General features: G+C 39.8%; 1 protein-coding gene across 1 annotated transcript in view; it reads left to right on the forward strand.

Annotated features, from left to right (window-relative positions):
- LOC138041856 (uncharacterized) overlaps positions 1 to 15,224 on the forward strand; it is a 103,196-nt gene extending 87,972 nt beyond the window's left edge. Inside the window, exons 19-23 of the mRNA XM_068887536.1 lie at positions 7,061 to 7,441; positions 10,024 to 10,437; positions 13,545 to 13,589; positions 13,945 to 14,004; positions 14,411 to 15,224. Of these exons, the coding sequence (XP_068743637.1) occupies positions 7,061 to 7,441; positions 10,024 to 10,437; positions 13,545 to 13,589; positions 13,945 to 14,004; positions 14,411 to 14,643 (1,133 nt within the window). The 3' untranslated portion in view covers positions 14,644 to 15,224. The remainder of the gene's footprint in view (positions 1 to 7,060; positions 7,442 to 10,023; positions 10,438 to 13,544; positions 13,590 to 13,944; positions 14,005 to 14,410) is intronic.
- Positions 15,225 to 20,729: the final 5,505 nt, after the last annotated feature.

Here is a 20,729-nt window from a genome sequence, read left to right on the forward strand (position 1 = left end):
CTGAAAAGCCCGGTGGCGGCTTAATGACTAAATTCCCACTCGGAAAGTTTGTAATATTTCTCTGGTGTTTTTCTTTTTTTTCTTTTCTCCCTTTTTTTTCTGTGTCGGTAAAAGTTTTGCCTGTCACTCCCCTGCTAAGTGGTGTCTTTGTGCATAGAGTCTTCTTTGCGTATTTTGTTAGGTTTTCGGGGACTGGGGTAATGCGTATATTTCTCTGGTGCACCCAGGAGAACATTTAATTAAACTGCAATGGCGTCGAAAGTCATTGTAACGCGCATGGCGTTTTAGTGCATCTTTTAAAAAAAATATACCCTTATGGAGCTCAAGAATGGAACGTCAAATGGATAAACAAGACAGGCGATGAAAAAGAAATATCTAGACTCTTAAAAGCGACGAGTAATGGACTTCGACAACAACTATCGCCCGTCGAGCCGAAATCAAATTAAGCTGTATTTCTAATATTTTACCAAATGGGCTGTTATGTAGAACACTGAAACCAATTGGAAAATTCTCTGGTAACTTATAAGCTCAACAAAAACAGAGAAGGAATCGAACACAGTAAGTGGATTTGTGATCTCTGATGTACTCTGTTGTACTCTGTTGTACTTCTTTGTACTCAACTCTGCACAGTCTTCAGGTAAAAGAAATAATTGGAAATGTGACAACCAAGAATTATTTGAAAGAAAGCTTGCCGTCTATTTTTTGCTTAATTATTCAAGGAAAAGGTTCTTCATGGAAAGGGTTTGATCCTGAAATTTATCTTGTTGCAATTGCGTATGGTAATTTGACACGATCGAGTTTCTTGTCTTCACGCACGTAATGAAATAGGAAGGGGTTTTTGCCTCTAATAGCAAATATGTTGTTTGTTTCAAAAATTATTTCGCTGGAAAAGGTAGCTTTTATGAATTCATCATGTTGTGTAATGTGCGAGCTTAACTGGATAGTTTTTATGGCAATAGTAAAGCATTTTCGTGTCAAAATGAGGTTAGCGTCTTTCTGTTGTGTTTACTTAATTAAATATACCATTGCCTCGTGAGTTTGTATTTACCGTCTGCCGTTAACTTGATTTCCACTTTCAAAATTACCTCCAGAACCTACTTTTTGCGTAGAATAAGCTTTTAGAATGATGTTCTTGTCTTCTGTGGTGATACTTGACGATTCGGGAACAATTTGTGAAAAAATATTTATAACGGTCACACGCGCAACTTGATCGCCCGAACTTGCCCGATTATGCATAACATCAACTTGGCCTTTTGACATCCCATTGAAAAAAATTCATAAAATATTCGCCGACCGGTCGATTTCTCTGAAACCAAACTCACCAGAATTACCAAGTAAACATTTTTGAAGCCTGCCGATTAGTTTTAACTATCAACGAGGATCACATGATCGATCCAACGTGAAATCGAAGCTGATAAACAATGCTTGAAATTAGGATCAATTCATTTGGCGGAATCTTGGTGTAATCCTCAGATATACTTACTGCACTGGCCTGAGGACAGTAATTTACTGATATTCAATAATGAAAGTCACGTGATTGACCCAGCATGGAAACGAGGCTAGTAAGATTTGCTTCAAGTAAATTACGGCTATATTGGACATATATAAATGGTTGTAACCTTGTAGGTGAAAAAGTAGTTTAGATTGATAATTCATTACGTCATCCATTTAGCATGAAAACGAAGTTAAGATGTTTCAGCATCGTGTTTACTTACTTCAGAAAGAATGTTTCGAATACAAACATAAATGGGCATAATTTCAAGGTCTATCCGGCCATTATTTCTAAATCTCATCTCTAGTTATTACTCATTGCTCTCATCATCATCTATCATTTCACTGAAAATATTCTGGCAGGGCTCATCCTCTTCATCAGAACAAGAACAGAGGTCTGTGCATGGCAGCTCATTTTTGCGGCACTGGCATCGGTTGCTTGCACATTGTTTCGTGCAGATACATTTAACTAGGTGTCATCACTGGTAGCCATCTGCTGTCGTTTCTCCCAACCATAGTTTTCAGGAGATGGTATGTCAGGGTTTGCCACAATACGGAGTTTAAGAAACGACGACGGCTACGACTACGACAACGCCACAAAACAGTAATATCATTGGTTAAAAGGGCATAAATAATCGTGCTGCACGTGCAGCACGGATTTTAGCCAGTATTTTTGCGGTCCTCTGCATAACGACGACGTGAAATCATCAAATTTGAGGTTTTTAAGACAACGTAAGCATGCAACAGGGAATCTTTCATTCTCTGTTTTCACTCTGGAATCGCTTGAACCAATCTATTTTTAGGATACTTCGCCCATATTGTGGGACGTGAACAAAACTGAATAATCGCGAAAGACTTAAAACAGAGCCAATTTATACTTTGAAGTGACATTTTCCTCGACCGTCGTCGTCGTAAATCTTAAAGTCCCTAACATCGTTGTTCCAGACCGTGACTTGATAGTGGGCACGTAGTACAGCTCCACGTAGAGCACCTTGGGTTAGTGGCAGTCTCTCTGATTGGGCCGGCTTCGTACGAAATGACCGCCATCGGAGATCTTTCACTGTGGAAAGCGACGTCTTTGGCATATAATGTTCGCATACAAACTTCTCAATAGCCTTTCATTGTTTCATCAGATGGTGTTGGAGCTGTGCGCAGCTTTGCCATCTCTCCGACAACATCTTCATCGACATTCGAAATGCCTTCCAACACAAAGGTTTTGCATGACCTGAGAAACATCCGGTATTATCTGCTCCACTAAGTGCATGGAACGCCGGCAGAGCGGCTGTCCTTGCTTCCGATCTCCGAGAACCTGAACTATTAGTCGTAGCTTAATTGCTCTGCGGTAGCGCCCTTTTCCAGTTACGAAAGACACATTAGCACAGAGCTCTGGATACCGTCTTAAAGCAAGAGCAAAGACATCAGTGTCAGGGGAGTGGACTTGGATCTCCATTGCACCATCCGATGTAGCGTCAGCAGCGTGAAGGATGATCTTTATGTCGGCTTCTTCTTGATTGCTTTATAGGTTTCGGACATCTTTGTATCTCGCCTTGCATTCACTGCCATGTGCAACAACAAATCGCCTTTCACCCTGTCGACTAAAATGCGTAATTGCCTTGTCTGCGATGTAGGTGGCTAGCTCCATCTTCGTCTTAGTGTGTGACAGAAGCTTCTTCATAGGACTACCAGCCAGGAACAAATTCAGCGAATGGTCAGAGCGGGTCTTGAACCCGGGATCTCCGGATCTCAAGGCAAGCGCCCTAACCACTGGGCCACACTCCCTCCTCGAATCTGTGGAATCTGTTATCCTATAGTAGACAGCGTCCTGACCTCTTTGCCTCTTTTGTCTTGTGGCTTCCTTTAACGACATTGATACGTCATACCTATTGAAAATCAGGCGAACCACGTCCCTCCTGCCATACTCTTGTTCAATTGTGGCAACAAAATGCTCGGCTAGCCGGGAGCAGTTCTTGACCCAGTCTGGTTTGTCTAGGGACTGTAGCTCTGCCATACCATCAATGATGATGACTTTCAAATGGGATCCAACGGTAGCTGTCGTGGTGCTATCAATTCCTCTCTGGTCAGGCGATCTTGGTGGGAGCTTCTCCAATATGGCCATAAGCGCACTTTTTGAAGAGCAATGCAGCATGGAGCCGTCTGATGCGAACATCGACCTGGGTACAAGTGCGAATTCATACAGTCCTATAGTCTCCTTGATGTCGATATCAGGGCGGCTCTGACATACGATCATCATCCTAGCAAAAACGGACCGGTCCTCTCACAACTCAATCAGCTTCTCCTTTGAGCAAACTTTCACCTTCTTTGCATTGGTCATCCAGGTACAAAGATTTCTTTTCTTCATTGTAGACCAAAGGTTGACCCTCTCTGACTGAATGCCATCTTTGATAAAGGTATCAAATAGTGTTTGTCCTATGACACTCTGATTGCACATATCTTCCTTGATGTTATCTGGAATTACAACTTTGGTTACAAGATTAAAAAGATCAGAGCTTTCATCTGCAAAAGGGTTGGTAAAGGTCTCAATAGTCTCCATCAAGGCTTTGATATTCTTATCTTCTCGAGAAACTACAGCTGGAGTGTGGTTGTGATGTCGTGTTTTGATCTTGGAAGCTACACCTGCCATATCCTTTGCTTGCCCTGCAAGCAAGCCGTGCAGCTTGGTTAAACGTGATTCCTACCAGGCCTCCACTAACTTTCATCGACCGATTGACGTGCTCGAGTCCACGGTCTGAACCAAGCGCACAGAATGGTACGGTGGAGTTCTTGTTGACCACCCAGTGTCCTGATAGGAACGCAGCATAAACTTCGGGATTAGTTGGTAAGGAATTCATTTCAGCTAGATACAGAGGTATCATACGGGCATAATTCAGTCGATCGTGTGCGAAGTACTACTTGGTGAAGACCTGGAAAGCTTGAAGGTGCAGAATCCAGTCACCTGTGCGTACTGCTCGAATAAACTGCAGCATCTCCATAACCATGCGCATATACTATCTACTCACATTAAACAACGGGTTCTTTTCTTACGGTGCATCAAACTTGGCCATGTTCTCTAACAGTCAACTTTGCTCAACAGCTTCCAGTAACTTTGCGTTTACGTCCTTCACATCAACAGTTGTTGCTTCGGTGCACGCATCAGCAACTTCGTTTGAGAGATCTGCAATGTCCATTAAATCCTCTTGAGAACTCTGTAGGAATGCCTTCTGGTAAAGCGCAAATAACGCTTCCAGCGTAACAATATGTGCTACTTCACCTCTCTTGACATGATTCCCATCAAGTATCTGTTTCAGTGTCGCAGGGCCATAAATTTCAGCTTCAATCCAGTACATGTCAAGACCGCCGTCCTCGATGAATGCCCCAATGGTGCGCAATTGTGCCATAACAATGTGCAGTTCCCCTGGTCTCATTATAAGATTTTGAAGATCATTTCTTGCCATCTGAAGCTTTTTCGCTGGCTAATGCAAGCCCATATCTAAAGAGCTGACCGGTTTTCTACCTGGCCCAACAACGCTAGCTGTAATATTTTGCGCTTGCATTAAGATTGTCAGTAGGGTCGGCCATTCATGAACTGGCGCAGCTAACAGTGGCGGTGCGACTTTCGTCACTCCCATGGGGTTGCTAATGAAAGAGTTGTATGCTGACCACACGGGAATTCCCATTCTTTAACAACACTCTAGCGTTTTTGCTTAAAAAAGTTAATTTCTCTCTTGACTCTCTTCTGCTGAAACTTCATCGCTAAGTTCTCTCTGACGGGCAAAATTACGAGCCAAGAGCCATGAGAAGTCTCGTAAACTGACAGTAATCGGAAGCTCATTGGCATTGAACAGTCCGAATATTTGACTTGAAGGATTTGGGCATGGACTGGGGCATTGCAATAGGGTTGTGATTGTTTCTGGAACGTCCTTTACGGAACGACTCTGATCTTTGGTGTTAACAATCCTTTAAATAAGCAAAATTAACAATTATCCTATTCAGACGGGCGCAATATCAACTACAAGTGTAATAGTTGTAGTAGCAGTCTTGTATTTTACATGCTATTGTAGCTTTACAGTTGATAATTTGCCTCTAACCGCGTATTGCATGCTTCACATTGGCGTCAAGACAACTGTGGCTGAAGAAACGTCATGATTACTTACCTCAATATCTGCTTATCATCTTGTGGGTCCTTCCTCTGGTAAATTGCCATAGCAGCCCCATGGAGAGTACGCTGCCCATCATATGTGTCCTCTGCAAAATCAACATTATTAATCGCAAAAAATACCTGTCGTCCCTTGACAATGTCAAGTGGAAGGTACACACCTCCATTTTGTTCCATTCGTTCAAGAATTGTAGCCTCTAACTGAGCTTCCACTCTCAGCACTCTATTGTATTCGACTGACATGCCAAAGCCGTGAAGCATGTTGACTAGCTCTTTGCATCGGGTAAGCTGATGAACAGCCAGTCCAACAGCTAACTGTTGCGGCATCTCCCTCGACAGGCGTAGCACAGCACGCTTCTTCACGTCTTCTGTCTTCTCCTTACGCAACCTCTCAGTTTTGGGACCTTGGATGAGACACATGCTGAACCGCTAGAGCTCCTCTGGTACTACATCATCATCGACGTCTTCTAGTGTCCTAGAAAATTTCCACCGCTTGGATTTATGAATGGCTTTCCTTAGAGTTGTGGCGGCATCAAACAATACTTTCATTTCCTCGTTACATTTAGCTTTCGCATTCTCCGACGACTGGATAGCTTCATCTCGAGTTTCTTTGATGGTAACGCCTGTGCTCGAAGACCTGTATTTAAAACTCTTAAATTTGACGTTGGCGCCCATGCTCGAGGACCCTGTTAAGGTCATCGAGCGCGGGCGCCAACACATTTTCGACCCTTGACATTTTACTTTTGACCCTCGACCCTCGACATTATACCCTGGACCCTGGACTATATTCCCTCGACCCTCGTCAGTTTACTCTCGACCCTCCACAAAAACCTACACCCATCAAAATTTGATGTTTACTGCGTATTTGAAAATAGAACTTGCATAAGACGACCTTAATTGCCATAACAATACAAACTTAAGTGCTCTTTAGAAAATGAACACATCCGTCAAATTAGTCTTGCGCGCATTATTTGAAAATATAGGTCACTTAGTAATTAGCATCTAACTTGAAGAAACTGAAGGATCGGGAGCGCTGTTAAATTCATAGCCTATTGAATATCCGATCTTCCAGTTTTGAGAAACTTCACTGAGATGCGACAAAAGAACCATGAAAAACAATTAACATTTCTTTCGTTGTCCTTGTAACCTGTTTTCGTGCTCAATGAGAAAGGTTTTACTTCCTGTGGAGAACAGAGCGGGTAAATTCCAACCAACGAAGTCTGTTATTAACTGTTTAAGTTCGAAGTATGGTTAGCTATCGTTAAGGGTTGGGGTTTCATTCATTATTGATAATTGGGATAACCTTTGCTCGGCGAACTGTGGTTGGCAACTTCATAAAAGCTTTTGTTTAATATGATAACAAGTTCTCTTTCCCTATCCCATTCAGGACAATAATTCTCAAAATACTTGTTTTAGAATGTTCCAACTACAGATTTCTGAACGAGTCCAACCGAGCAATGACCTATGTTAACAGCAGCATTGGCAATCTGTGCGATACAGCGTTGTCTGGTTGGTATCGATTTAGCGGAGAGGCTGGGACTCAAATGGCAGATTCTTGTCCAAAGATACATCACTGCAACACAGACTCACCAGGCTGGCTCAGTGGCACGCATCCTACAGTGGCTGAGGAGATAGTTCAACGAAAAGTCTGTTTTTTGCAGCACTTGAATGGGACTGACTGCTGCTACTTTTCGAAGGACATCAGTGTTCGCAACTGTGGAGCGTTTTATGTTTACCGCCTTGATCCACCCAGGTGTTACTCACGTTACTGCGGCAACGGACTGCCACAAGCACCAGGTTTGAACGCATTTTAATTTCCGAGTTTTCCTTTACCACCTTTGGTGCCAGAGGCTCGTCCCAGCTTGACAAGATTCAAACATTTTTTGCCAAAAAACATTAATGTCCATCCTTTGAGATGTGGGTCTCGGTTAAAAGTCTATTAAGATTTTTGATATAGCAATAATTATAAATTAATAAGAAATCAATTGATATTTTAATCCTTCGCCTTCCCCAGGCTCCCTAGTCTAGTTCAAATTCAATTATATCGAAATTGGCCTGTTCTTAACCTTGGGTTATACTAGATACGTTTTTGACTGCACAGATCTATAACTATAACATTTTATAAGATAACTCAGAGAATACGCATGCCCTCACTGGTCAACAGGTTTGTTTGCATGAGAGTACGTTAAGATGATTGTCACGTCACGTTCTCTGCTTTTCCCTGCATAATTACACATTTCAAGCTTCCGTAAAGTGATTTTAATAAGCTAATAGTTTTTAAGGCTAATACCAAAAAATTACCAAGTTTTAAAGGGAACCTCCACTTCAACAAAACAATAACATTTAATCACACAAAATAACCGTCCAGTCACGTCAGTCTAAAGTATTTTCAACGAATGTGTTTGTATCCGAAACAAATAAGTTTTATAATCGCCTATTTTTGTTTTCAAATTTCGCGGGCGCTGCCATCTTGAATAATTGTGACGTGTTACGTTTGTCTTATTGTTATTAGACAAAAGGTCTTTGTGTCAGAACAGTAGGGCAACCGTAACAAGTCACAATTATTTAAGATGACGGCGCCCACGAAATTTGAAAGTGAAAATAAGCCATTTTAAAATTTACTTTTGTTGATATAAACACTATTCAAGCAAATTTCGAACAAATTTGTTTGTAAACATAATTTCCTTCAATTTTAACTTACTCTGCAGTAAGTGTGGCGGTTCCCTTTAGGTTTGGATAGGATATCTCTTTCCTCCAGAGCCCAAGGAGAAGAAGCAGAAACACAAAAAAATACAGAAGAAAAACAGCGATTTGCAACTCTTGATGATCTCGAGCTAGGCGAACTCGTCGAGGGATCTCAAAAGCAAAGTCCGCAAAATATGCAACTTTCAAGTTGAATAACCCCCCCAAGTTCTTTCATCGTAAAATCCTAAATTTCGAAAGCAGTTCTTACAGTTTAACCGGAGTTTTGGTGTTTTTTTCCTGGAGATGGAGATTTGAGCTTCAAAGCTGAATCCCTCGCATGACACGACGCTCACTCTGGAGCTTGTCCAAAGTTGAATTTTTACTTTGGTAACGCGAAATTTCATTGTCTAGTGGAAAATCCTATTGTCAAGATAACGTTTTGAAAATATTTGTTTTGAACAGGAGATAAATTCACTCAATACCAAAAATATTGTTTGAAAGTTATTCTATGAAAGCAAAAGGAAGACTTTTTTTCCTTTTTTGCATTGCCTGATTTTAACTTAACACTCGGGCGGTTGGTAGAATTCTCGAAGTTATGCATTGACTTCGTGTTGGGTTTGCATAACTGTCTCGAATTCTCCTAACCCCCTGGGCCCAGTTGTTCGAAAGCCGATTAACTAAACCCAGGATTAACGTATACGTTGGTTGGTTTCATTTTTTCAACTTTTGAGTAAAAATTTCTTTGCCTATTTTTGTTTTTCAAGATTGACTTCTTTTAATGTCTAATTTTGCCAGTCAGCGCTGAGCAATTTTTTTGAATTAGAGAAATAAACTCCTTGGTTAAATTTTAATCTGGGATTAACGTTAATCGGCTTTTGAACAACCCAGCCCCTGGTGTTTAGATCAGGCTATGCAAACACGAAAAGTTTTCTATTGCTTAAATGATAAGCCTTCGGCTCCGTCGCCCCGCCGCCTGCCTAAATTTTCCTTATTACTAATGTTAATGTACTGGGCCAGGTTGTTAGAAAGCCGATTAACTTAATCCAGGATTAGTGTAAACTTTTGTTTCATGTTTTCAACTTTTTGGTGAAAATTTCTTTCGTTTACTTTTGTTTTTCAAGATTGACTTCTTCTAATGTAAAGTTTTGCCAAATATCAGCGTTGAACAGCATTTAGGAGAAGAGAAATAAACTCCTTGGTTAATTTTTAATCTGGGATTAGCGTTAATCGGCTTTTGAACAACCGGGCCCTGACTGGTAATTTGGCAGAGAAACTGTGGTGACTAGTGATGAAATTAACTAGAATGACAAGACTTGAACGGGGCAGTGTTTTAATTAATGAGTACGGGGGGAGGGAGAGGGGGGAGGGAGGGGTAACTGAAACTGGATTACTGAAAAGCACCAGGATTCTATATTCTTATGCGTTAGCTGTGCAGTTAATGAGAAAAGAAGACCGGGAAAAACGCCCACGTTAAATTGCAATTTAAAATGGAACCCATTTTGGTTAGAACATCGCTCTTTTGCCGACATATCATTACAACTCTCGCTCAGTCACTTCTTGGATTCTTTTATCTCATTCATCTCCTTTTGCATATCATTCCTTTCCTCTAATTTTTGCGAGTGTTGTTACTCGGAGCCTGGAAGCGATGCCTTTTTCTGTCAATGAATTTATTATATCGAATAAAATCTTTTCAGAATGTTCAAACTACAAATCCCTCACGGAAGGCAACCGAGCAACAACGTATCCATACATCCATTTTCAACTTTTTCGTTGCATCGACGAAGGCACCCTGTCTGGCTGGTACCGGTTTGACAGAGAGGCTGGAAATCAGATGGCTGATACTTGTGTTGAGAGGTATCACTGTGGTGCTATTTATCCAGGCTGGCTTCATGGAGGACACCCCTCTGTGAAGGACGGCGCAGTCGTGCGTAGGGTGTGTTTCAATGGATACTACGGATGCTGTCATTTCTTCATTTACATCAGTGTTCGCAACTGCGGTGGATTTTACGTTTATAAGCTGACTCCTTTGCATACGTCATACTATTGCTACTATCGTTACTGTGCTAGCAACGGAACTGCACTGGTGCTGCCAACAACTTTGACAACGGGTAAATATTAATTAGTTTGTGGCACACAGTGTTATACACAATCACTGCAATATTTGAAAGTCATCGGAATGGTATGTTCAATTTTGAAAATCTCAAGGTGTTTTCAATTTTTCCCAAAGGCAAAACTCTCAGGGAAAAGTTGAGAGAGCCTTTGAACGAAAATCAGCTATTACCGAGATCTCTATTGCTGTGGCCAACATGCACTGAAATAAGTCATGTCAAATGTATATTATATGGATAGTAGTGATGAAATACCAGGATTTTCCTTCTTAGGAAAAAATCATGTCTTCACCGCTCGCCGTGAACATATCATTTTTATCTCTCACAATTGAGGATGTAGGTGTCATCATAGTAACTAACACGATTAGCCAAGAAATACCTCTTACTAACCTCGTTTTCTCAGTCCGTACTGTAAGTTACGGACCGAGTTTTTTCCCGTTGATTTATGGCACAAGCGCGAAGCGTGCGGGCTTCTTGGCTGTTAAGTTTGAAATAGTTGCTTGCAAGATTCAAACAGTTTTCAGTACAAGTTTATGCAAGAGAAATGACATGAAAAACTCGCTAGATGATGTTTTGTCGAAATTTTAAATTTAGCGGGCTGTACAGCGGGCCGTACTGTAGAATACTACGCGCTAAGTTAGCCAATTACAGCGCGCGTACTATCTGGGAGATATAATAAAACGCGAGCTTGCCCTTCATTGTAAGATACTTTTGTGCTGTAATATAATTCTTCTCTACGACATTAACATTTTTATCGCACAATTTGACATTAACACGATTTGTTTTTTATAACTTTCATATATTGTTTCATGTTACAGCGGTTGGTGACCACTTTTTCACCATTTCGAAAATTAAAAAAAAAAAGATTGTTTTAGTCTCGACATTTCATCAATATCTATATAATAAACAAAACATTACATGAATTTGGTTTTGTCAACGAAGCTGATAATGTAAATAGGCCACCGTACAGAGAATCTTTTAGAATCTCTGTACGGTGGCTAATTTACATCATCAACTCCGTTGATAAAACCAAATTTTTGTACACTACTTCCCCACCGACGCAGCACCACAGTTTCTTTAGAAACTACCCCCTTCAGAACATTACATGGCCGCTTAGGGATACGAATTTTATCTTTTCGTGCTGATAGTGCTCTGATCTCTCACGAGTGAGCATGCATACTATCAGCAATCGAGGATGAAATTCGTTTCCCCTCGCGGCCATGTAATATCCTCTATTTGCTATATTCTTAAATTTTAGACCTCAGATATTGTATTTCTATGTTTCTAAATGGTTCAATCAGTCTCGGTGAGCAGCTTCTATACCCTATGATCAGAAACCCATAAGGGTTGAAACTTGTAACGCGCGTTCACAGCTTCCGAATATTCAGTGCGAACTGATTGGTTTAATGTTTCAGTGCTAAGTACCATATTTGGAAACCCCGCGCTCTGCTTGGTCCAAATATGATACTTAGCAAATTGAACATTCAGAAGCTTGTTTCCCAGCACACAAGGGGCCGTTACACGTTTCAACCCTTATGGGTTTCTGGTATGATCTAATATGAAAACTGATTGTGTCAAGTGTTGCCAAGCTGAAAAAATTGTGCGGGAAGCCGCAAAATTTACCGATACACAATTGGCGTTTTTCATTTACCAGAAGATCTCGGAACTTTTGGAGGAAATTTCCATCAGGTGACAAACGTGTTTCATTTAACGGAAGTCCATTCGCCGCCCGGCGAGCGCGATTTTGAGCGCTAAAATTCAAAATATGGCCGCGAGTAGCCTGGAACCTTTGAAAACTTGTAAATGAAACACACCTTTCTATCAGAAAGTTTCCAACTGGAGTAATTCCTTTTTTCCCGGAAACTTTCCAATGGAACGAGGCAAGAAGTCGTGTTCCATCTACAAACGAACCGGAATTTTGGGATTTTTTTGTAAATGGTAAGCAAACAATGACTGATTGTCCAAGCGTTCATAATTTAATGAAAACTTAAAAAACTTATTCTATTCGCCTTTGTTGGATGTGAGACTGGATATAGCTGACTGGACACTACGCACTTATTTATCATCTCATATCCAACGAGCGCTCATGGAATAATCGTTAATTAATTTCTGGTTGACAGACTAAATTTCAGCCTACACTTTGCCGTTTGCTTTTGTTTGCTCTCCTCTTTAAGCAGGGAGCTAAAGCGACGAAAAAGGCTACGGCAATAAAAAGTACGCTTTACAATATAACTTTGGGCTATCGCAACTATATGGCGATTACTCCATTTCGTTCACGTTGTGCATGCAATACGGCGGGAACACTAACTAGATTGGGCACGAACGGGTTAAAGGTGAATTTTTACCACAATCGCTTGTAATTTCGCAATCTGATTGGCTAATTTGCCGTTGTCGATAAGAGCGTTCACAACGCTGCTCGCGTCAAGCTCGCGTCAATTTGCCACGCAATATAATAGCCAATCAGAAACGCTCATTTTAGGAAATAAACCAATCATATTACGAGAAAGTTACAGACAATGCTTGCTCTTTCTGTGTCATGATTTTGGTCACGCTCAGAAATAAACACTTTCTTTGCAGTTGAATATTGTGGTAAAAAACAAATTGAAAGTGGTTCAGCGTTGTCTGTACTGTTATGGACAATGATATTCGTCATTACAGTGGTCAAAATTTGTTGTGGACTCACGAGGCGAAACCACTGTGATGACGAATATCGTTGTCCATAACAGTACAGACAACGCTGAACCACTTTCGATTTGTTAAATAGAAAATGAAACATGGTTATCTTTACTGACCCTTTTTATACTGGAGACACATTATGCGCCAATCAGTTTACATTTGGTTGGTGTAAAGACGGAAGGAACTATGAGTCGAATAACCTGTGTTGGACGACCGATAATTGAAGCTCTCTCGAGGGTTGCTTTGAGTCATAGAGCAAGGCGCACTTTTCCAAGACAATTCACAAAAAGGACTCCATATTGATTATATTATGACCTACTATTAATTTCTTCCTTTCATTCGGGTAACCGTTATCACTAAATTCCATTCGTAAATAGGTCAACCGACCACAATTTAATTTGAAATTTATTTTGTTTGAAATTTTGTAACAGAGCTTTCAACGTCATCTACTGCGCACACAACAGGGTCCCCAACAAGTAAGTACTCTCAGTCGGTTCAGTACTGTTGATGATGTTTGTTGTTTCTACTTTTTCCTTTGAAAGAAATGTATATGAAAAGAAAGTATATTTGAAGCGTGTCTTTTAGACGAAAAATAGGAGTGATCGTCCGAGTTACCTGGACAACTTAAGAAATTGTCTCCTCTAGACACCGAGCAAGTTCAGGCGCCTTCAACGAGATTCGAATCCATGACCTATCGGTTGAAATGTGGGAAACAATAATCGGCTTGTTTGGGATAATGTTGTAGCTTCCGGAGCGAGCTGATATTCTTTACTCCGTTCGTGACAGATGAACCGACAGCAATTTAACTTCAAATTTGTTTGAATTTTGAAGCTATTTTAGCAGAGATAACAACGTCATCTACAGCGCAGACAGCAACGAGGACCCCACCTAGTAAGTATAGTACGCTGAATCTGTGTTTGATAATGTTTTATGTTTCTTCTTTTGTCTTTATAGCCAACACCCACCTTAACAAATGTGGGAGCCAATAATTGTGGCATAACTTCCGGTGCGAGGTGTATTTATTCCCACTCAAATTTAGGCGCGTTCGAGTGACCGTATTCCGGAATAGGAATACATGGAATATAAGTCAGAAATCCTTCGTTTTTACGGAGATTAACATTAAAATTGTCAAGCATGTGCTAAAATGCTATTTAAAACATATTTTTATTATCCTTGCTGCTTCAAAACGTGCCAAACATACCGCTTTAATCATCACTCCACGTATTCTTATTCCGGAATAGGGTCAATCGAACGCGCCCTTAATTTCAAATTTATTTTGTTTGAATTTTTGTTGCAGAGCTTTCAACATCATCTACTGCACAGACAACAACAGAGCCCCCAACAAGTAAGGACACTCACTCCGTTATACTTAATGATTTTTTTCGTTTCTCGTTTTTTTTCTGTAGAGCCCGACGACCGAACGATTTGTGTCGGACGTACAGTGGCATAGCTTCCGGAGGAAGGTCCTTCGGAGTCACAGAGCATGTCGTATTTATCGGACAGAACTTACACAAACGACTCGCACGATGAAGACACTTGCAGTATCTTTGAGCAAAATCTAACCGTACTCAAATAAAATCAGTAAAGTTGAGATTTCTGTCGAAAATCCGACGAAATCTCAGACTCATTTTGTCACCTCCAAGGCTTGACTTGAAAGTTCCAATCCTTTGAATTCAAGTCTTATTAGGCATGTAAAAGTTGGAAATCAAACTTTTACGAGCTGCCACCTTTTACAAGCGTGTTGAATTCGACTTTTTGTGGCACAAAAGAGTCATTTTCAACACGAAAGGACTTTTAAACAGCATAAAAGTTCAAGATGTTACTGGATGCATGCATGTGATGTTCACAAAGAACTACAAAATGCATTAAGTGATTGAGTCTCTATTACAACGATAGCTCTTGTTAATTTTCAAATGGCGGTTGAATTTAAGCTTGATTAAATGTTGAATTCAACTCGCCAAAAGTTACAAGTTTAAATGGCGAAAATCTGTAAAATTCCAGTGTGCTGTAAATTAATGGTTGTTCAGCTTGATGAGAAAGAATTAATTGAGATTTCTTTCCATTAATTCCTTTCTATATTCTAAGTTGATTTTTGTGAAGCAGTTTTTTCATTGTCATCTTCTATCTTACTTCTTCGTGAAAAAGTGGAACAGTCGTATTTGTTAGCCTGCGATTTAGTCATCGGAACGGCAGTAATTGATCTCGCACTCCCTCGCGATACTCGCCTCGCCCGTTTTGCGTTCTCCTCTTACCAGTCTAGTCTTTCACGTTTGTTGGAGAGCCACGCCCCCAGTTCCACCGCAACGTTCGTTCATAAACGTTCGCAGTTGACCTCCCCTCCCTTGGCTTTTACATGTTTAAGTCCTCATTTGTTTTCTTCTTATTTACAGGGAGTTTGCCGACTGAAGAATGCTTTTCTGTAAAGTAGATACATAATTTGATGAGAGCGCCCAAATTAGTTATCATTGGGAATTTCACGATTGCCATAAAATCAGATCGATGTTCATATTTGAAAATAGACGATGGTCCTTTCTTTTCGTTGTGGATAAGTTTTTCTTAGTTCTATATACGCGTAGACAATTGTAAGTATAGAAGCGGAAAGAAATTCAATATGAGCATGTTATTTCAGTTGTGTTGTCTTTTAATTGAGAACCTAAGAATCGATTTTTAATAAATATCTTTACTGAAAGTCTCAACGGCCTTTCTTAAAATTTCGGAGTATTAATCACTGATTCTATGTTCTCTTCATTGTTTCTGTCCTTGACTTCAACTAACGTTTCTTTTCTTTTACTTTCTTTTCTAGGTGGTCTTTTGTTTTGTTTTGTTTTTTATTTTTGTTTTTTTATTTTTTTTGTTTCTATTTTTAGCCTTTTGCTGTTAGGGAAGTCCCACGAATATAGAGTGTGAGAATGCTGGGTAAGATATGCTAGAAGAATGTTCGATTTTCGCGCAAAGGATTAACGCCAAGTATCGATATGATACTAGCAAGGAATCAAATAAAGTGTTTTCATCACAAGATTTCTCCGGCCAGCTGCGTTGACAAGTTGCCGAGTCCTTGAGGTTAACAGGCCGAAAGATTTGTGTACTGTGTTTTCCCGTGATCTCACCAGTGAAACAAGATATTTTTATCTTACTTGGTTAATATATATCAAGTTCATTTACTGAAATAACTCCAGAATACTGCATCAAAGTAATGGATAAAAAAATCAGCTACCCAGAAGGGTTATAAAAAATACCACGATAAAAAACTCGTCAAACAGTTGGATCTATTGCCTCGGTCTCGATCTGCAAAATCCAGTTTGAACTTCACTTTTCGCAGCTTGTGCAGGACAGAAGAACAGCTGGCATTGAAGAAGTTAAATAAGAAATTTAGAGCTCAATGAGAAGTAAACATTAAATAGTACATATAAATACCTGTTTTTCAGTGCCAATGAAACATTCAGAGCTAGAAACTGCAGCTGGTACGCAAGCCTCCCTTTGAGACCTTGCCAACTCCGGATGAAGACCACCTCCCTAACCCTTCGTGACATGATTCAAGGTAGCGCACTTTATAATTATAACTCTCTAAGCAAGGACTGCAGTGTAATAAAACAGAAGTAGCGGATCCTGGTGAAGGATCTTATCAGCAAACATAAATATTATTTAAAACTAAAAAGAGCAAGGCTGTGATAACGGTGAAGGAGTATATTCCATAAAGGCATTATTCGAAGGGCATGATACAATATGTGGTATTTATTTTATATATGATACTTATTTTATGATATTTCACTCTAGGCAATATTTATATTCCCTCTGGCGTCCCCCAGAGCACAAAGCGTGGTCCCTGGCAATTTATCCTTGTTATCAACGATTTAATAGTTCATGGCGCAAGCCTATGGAAAAATGTAGACGATACAACTGTATCTGAAGTTGTAGAGAAAGGTCAAATCAGTTTCGCCCAACATTTAGTGAACTCAGTTGAGGACTGGGCTATTAAGAACAGGTTCCAACTTAAAGAAAAATGTAAAGACATAAAATAACCTTCGCAAAACATCGTGATGATCTGCCTCCTTTACTAGTTAACGGTCAGGCCCTTAAAGTTGTAGATAACGCTAAGTTACAAGGCTTAACTATCAGCAGTGATCTTACTTGCAACGAGCATACGTCAACAGTAGTTAAAAAGGCTGCTAAACGCCTTTATTTTCTAAAGCAGCTCAAACGTTCAAGTGTCCCTAAGGCAGAGCTAGTAAGTTTTTGTATCACATGTATAAGGTCTGTATGTGATTATGCCATACCAGTTTTTCACTCTTCACTTCCTGAGTACTTAGTTAAAGACTTAGAGCGGATGCAAAAGAGGGCCTTAGCAATAATTTGTCCAAATCAAACTTACTCAGACGCTCTTTTATCCATGAATTTAGACTCATTAGAGCAGCATCACTGTCATCTAAACCAGTCACTCTTTAACTCAATAGAAGGGGATATCTCTCATCGTTTACATAAGCTATTACCACCTTTGTATAAGTCTAAGTATAATCTAAGACGTTCTCGAACTTATGATGTTAGTTTTAAAACCAATAGAGCCAAACGCAGCTTTTTCAATTTTTCTTGTATATAATTGTCTATTAGTATCTACTCTTGTATTGCATAACGCAATTCAGCCCTTTGGCTGCAATGTTTTACTCAAATAAACTAAACTATTATTAACTATTCAACTATACTATTATTATATAACGTCTCTGTAAAACGTAGTCATAACTTGTAAGTGAAAACCCTAGCTGACAAGGAAAGGCAGTGACTTTTGAAATACTGGCTTTAAATTTTATGTTCCTTCACCGTTGTATCAGACTTGCTCGTTTTGGTTTTTTTAACCAACTTAAGTTATCATTACCCTTTCTCTGCCCTTCTTTTTTTTATATGTCGATTTATGTCTTCGTTGTCTAGTATGTCAAAGCTTATATTTCCATTTCGTTTCCAGAAATCGAATTGAAAGGCATCTCGGTAAGAGCCACCCTGGCTGTGATGTTCAAGAGACGTGACAGGATTTAACTTGAAAAACAGTGACAGGATTAACTTGAAAAACAGTTTCCGTAATTCTAGGGAAAATATGAATACTGCAAATATTTTCTTCCGTCTGTGAGGAAGCGTTCTGACTGTTCAAGTCTCGTCATTTGGTTTGATCTGCACCAGTCTCCCTCCAAAGACCAGCGTGAGAAGGAATGATGATAGCAAGGAACATGATTAATGAGCATTCTTCCCTTTTGTTTGTTAAATCTTGCATATGCGTTAACCCCTAGCGTTCATGTATGTAGTCCTGCTGCGCCCACGAAAATTTTGGAAATCACCTCCTGCACCTCTCTAGCTCATCGAACGCAAGAACAATTTGAGGTTATTTGATGTCACCTTTGTGAATCGTCCGACTAATCGGGATACTCAAATCAAAAAGCAAGTAGCAAACTTTTCGTACGTTGCCTCAGAGTATCTCAGAACTGTAAATATTCACGCGATCAGATGGATTTGTTTGATTGTCTCGATTTTTACATACCCCACGTGCATCCTATGTTAAAGGTATCTCAGTAGATTCGATGAGCTGTTTGCCAGACCATAAAACTTTAGTTTTTTGTCGGGTAGTTCAGCGTTAGGGACATATTATGTAGTAGAAACATGAATCTTTAGGACTGGATTACCCTTAATTATATTCCAATCCTCTATATCAGAGATGCTACCACCCTGCAAGTCGAGATGTTGAAGGAATTATAGAGGTCATTCATATAAAAGACAATTATATTTTTGTGATGTTCGTACCAAGCGTTTTATGAATATTTTGTTAAATAAATAATTCTTCCGTGAATTATTGATAATTTTTCTTTTATCTTTTTGATTTGCACGATTAGTAAATATGTCACGTTAGTGGATGTATCTTTCTCAGTAGGGGCCAAACGCTTCGGACAAGACATTGTAGGCCCGCATGCCTAAATCAAAGCGGCAAAAAATCCCCGTATTTCCACGTGTTTTGCAGTTGTGCATGTTGGCTGCTCGGCAGTTTTCTTCGCGCTTCGCTACTGCGTTAAACTCTTCGAGAAATAACTTAGAAACGATGTACCGCACAGACCTGGGAATTAGAGAGGTGGTTTCAAATTTATTTTCTTGTTGCTTGACAGTGTAAACGATACGAGAAGCAAAATAAAAACAGAGTATCATACCGGGTATCTTAATTCCATCATTCGTGCATAACCACAATTCCTTGCGCCTTTGACCACAATTCCTTGCGTTTCGATGAAAAATGTGTTCTTGCGATTGGAGAGCTGCCTCGTTCGTTCACTTCAGGCTCACTCACTGGAGCAGCAATAAGTAGTATTTCGTTTCCCGACTGATAATTGGTTCAGCTCAGTTTACGCTCATTGAGCGTCTAGTTGTTACATTAAACAATCAACCGTCCCACACTGCATTACGATTTAAATATGGCGCCTGTGAGGTTCAAGCTCTGTGTATTTCCTCATCTGATCACAAGCGCTGCTATTGTCATGGAAGATTGCGAAATATCTGATGGTGAGTTGCTCAGATCAACAAGTTTCAGTGAGCGATGCAATGAAAATACTTCCACTAGAGAACACATTTAATTTAAAAAGTTGTTATTAAATCTTCCCTCGCACGAACACCACGTATACATAAAGAAAATCAACTTGAGGCTTCTTCGATTTATTCAACTGTATCCTGATAAATGCTTTAACTAGTGAGTGGACCAAAAAAATTGCAGGAACAACAAGACAGCAGCTGACCGATATATCGTGTTCAAGCTCCAGTTACGCGTCACGGCTCACCGTTTAATAAACTGATACATTGCATGGACTCTTACATTTTCGACAAGATCATAAAGCGGCCAGTTTCAGGGCTAAGCGATACCCCGTTCTTGAGTCATTCGGTAAAATATCCTACCAATATTTGTACGCGATAAGTTGGCCACGTGTACGATCTTTGGAAACATCGGAAAACTTACTTTTGCTGTGTTAGTGATGCACTATAACCGGTTGCCATTTCCTACTAATATTTGCTTTGCCAAATGCACGAATTAGTTCAGTATTGCAAAGAAAAGCAACGCGTTACGTGAAACTGGAAATATCGGGCTGTTTCCCGTAAACACGGTGCTAGATCTTGAGCACATCTCACGTCACAAAGAAAAAAACATGAAACTTATGGTCTGTAAATTAATCGAATAAGTATGTCTCATATTAAACCGGAAAGCACCTATTTGTTGGCTTAGTTATACAAGGTAAAAAAAAAAACGAAAACAGCAGTAGACTAGCAACCTTTGTGGCATGATTATGGTGCTGAAGCAAGAATCCCCTTACAAGAAGGGGTTGCTCTCCACTAAAGTGGGTAAATGGGGGAAAATATTGTGTGTGGATGGTTAGTTGGGGGAAAAAATCATAGTAAAAATTAAGGCTAGACTGTTAAATGAGGAAGAGAAATTTACAAAGTAAAATCTCAATCTCACAGTGGGGTTAGTAAACAGAACAAACTCTGTGTGAAAATAAAACTTTAATTCCAAAACCAGCCTGAGATGTAATAAAGCATAATCACAATAAAATTGGGAAAAGAAAATAAATAAAATGAAATCGAATAAAATAAATTAAAATAAT

The sequence above is a fragment of the Montipora capricornis genome, chromosome 3 (assembly GCF_036669925.1).
Source record: "Montipora capricornis isolate CH-2021 chromosome 3, ASM3666992v2, whole genome shotgun sequence".
In the NCBI taxonomy this organism is placed as follows: domain Eukaryota; kingdom Metazoa; phylum Cnidaria; class Anthozoa; order Scleractinia; family Acroporidae; genus Montipora; species Montipora capricornis.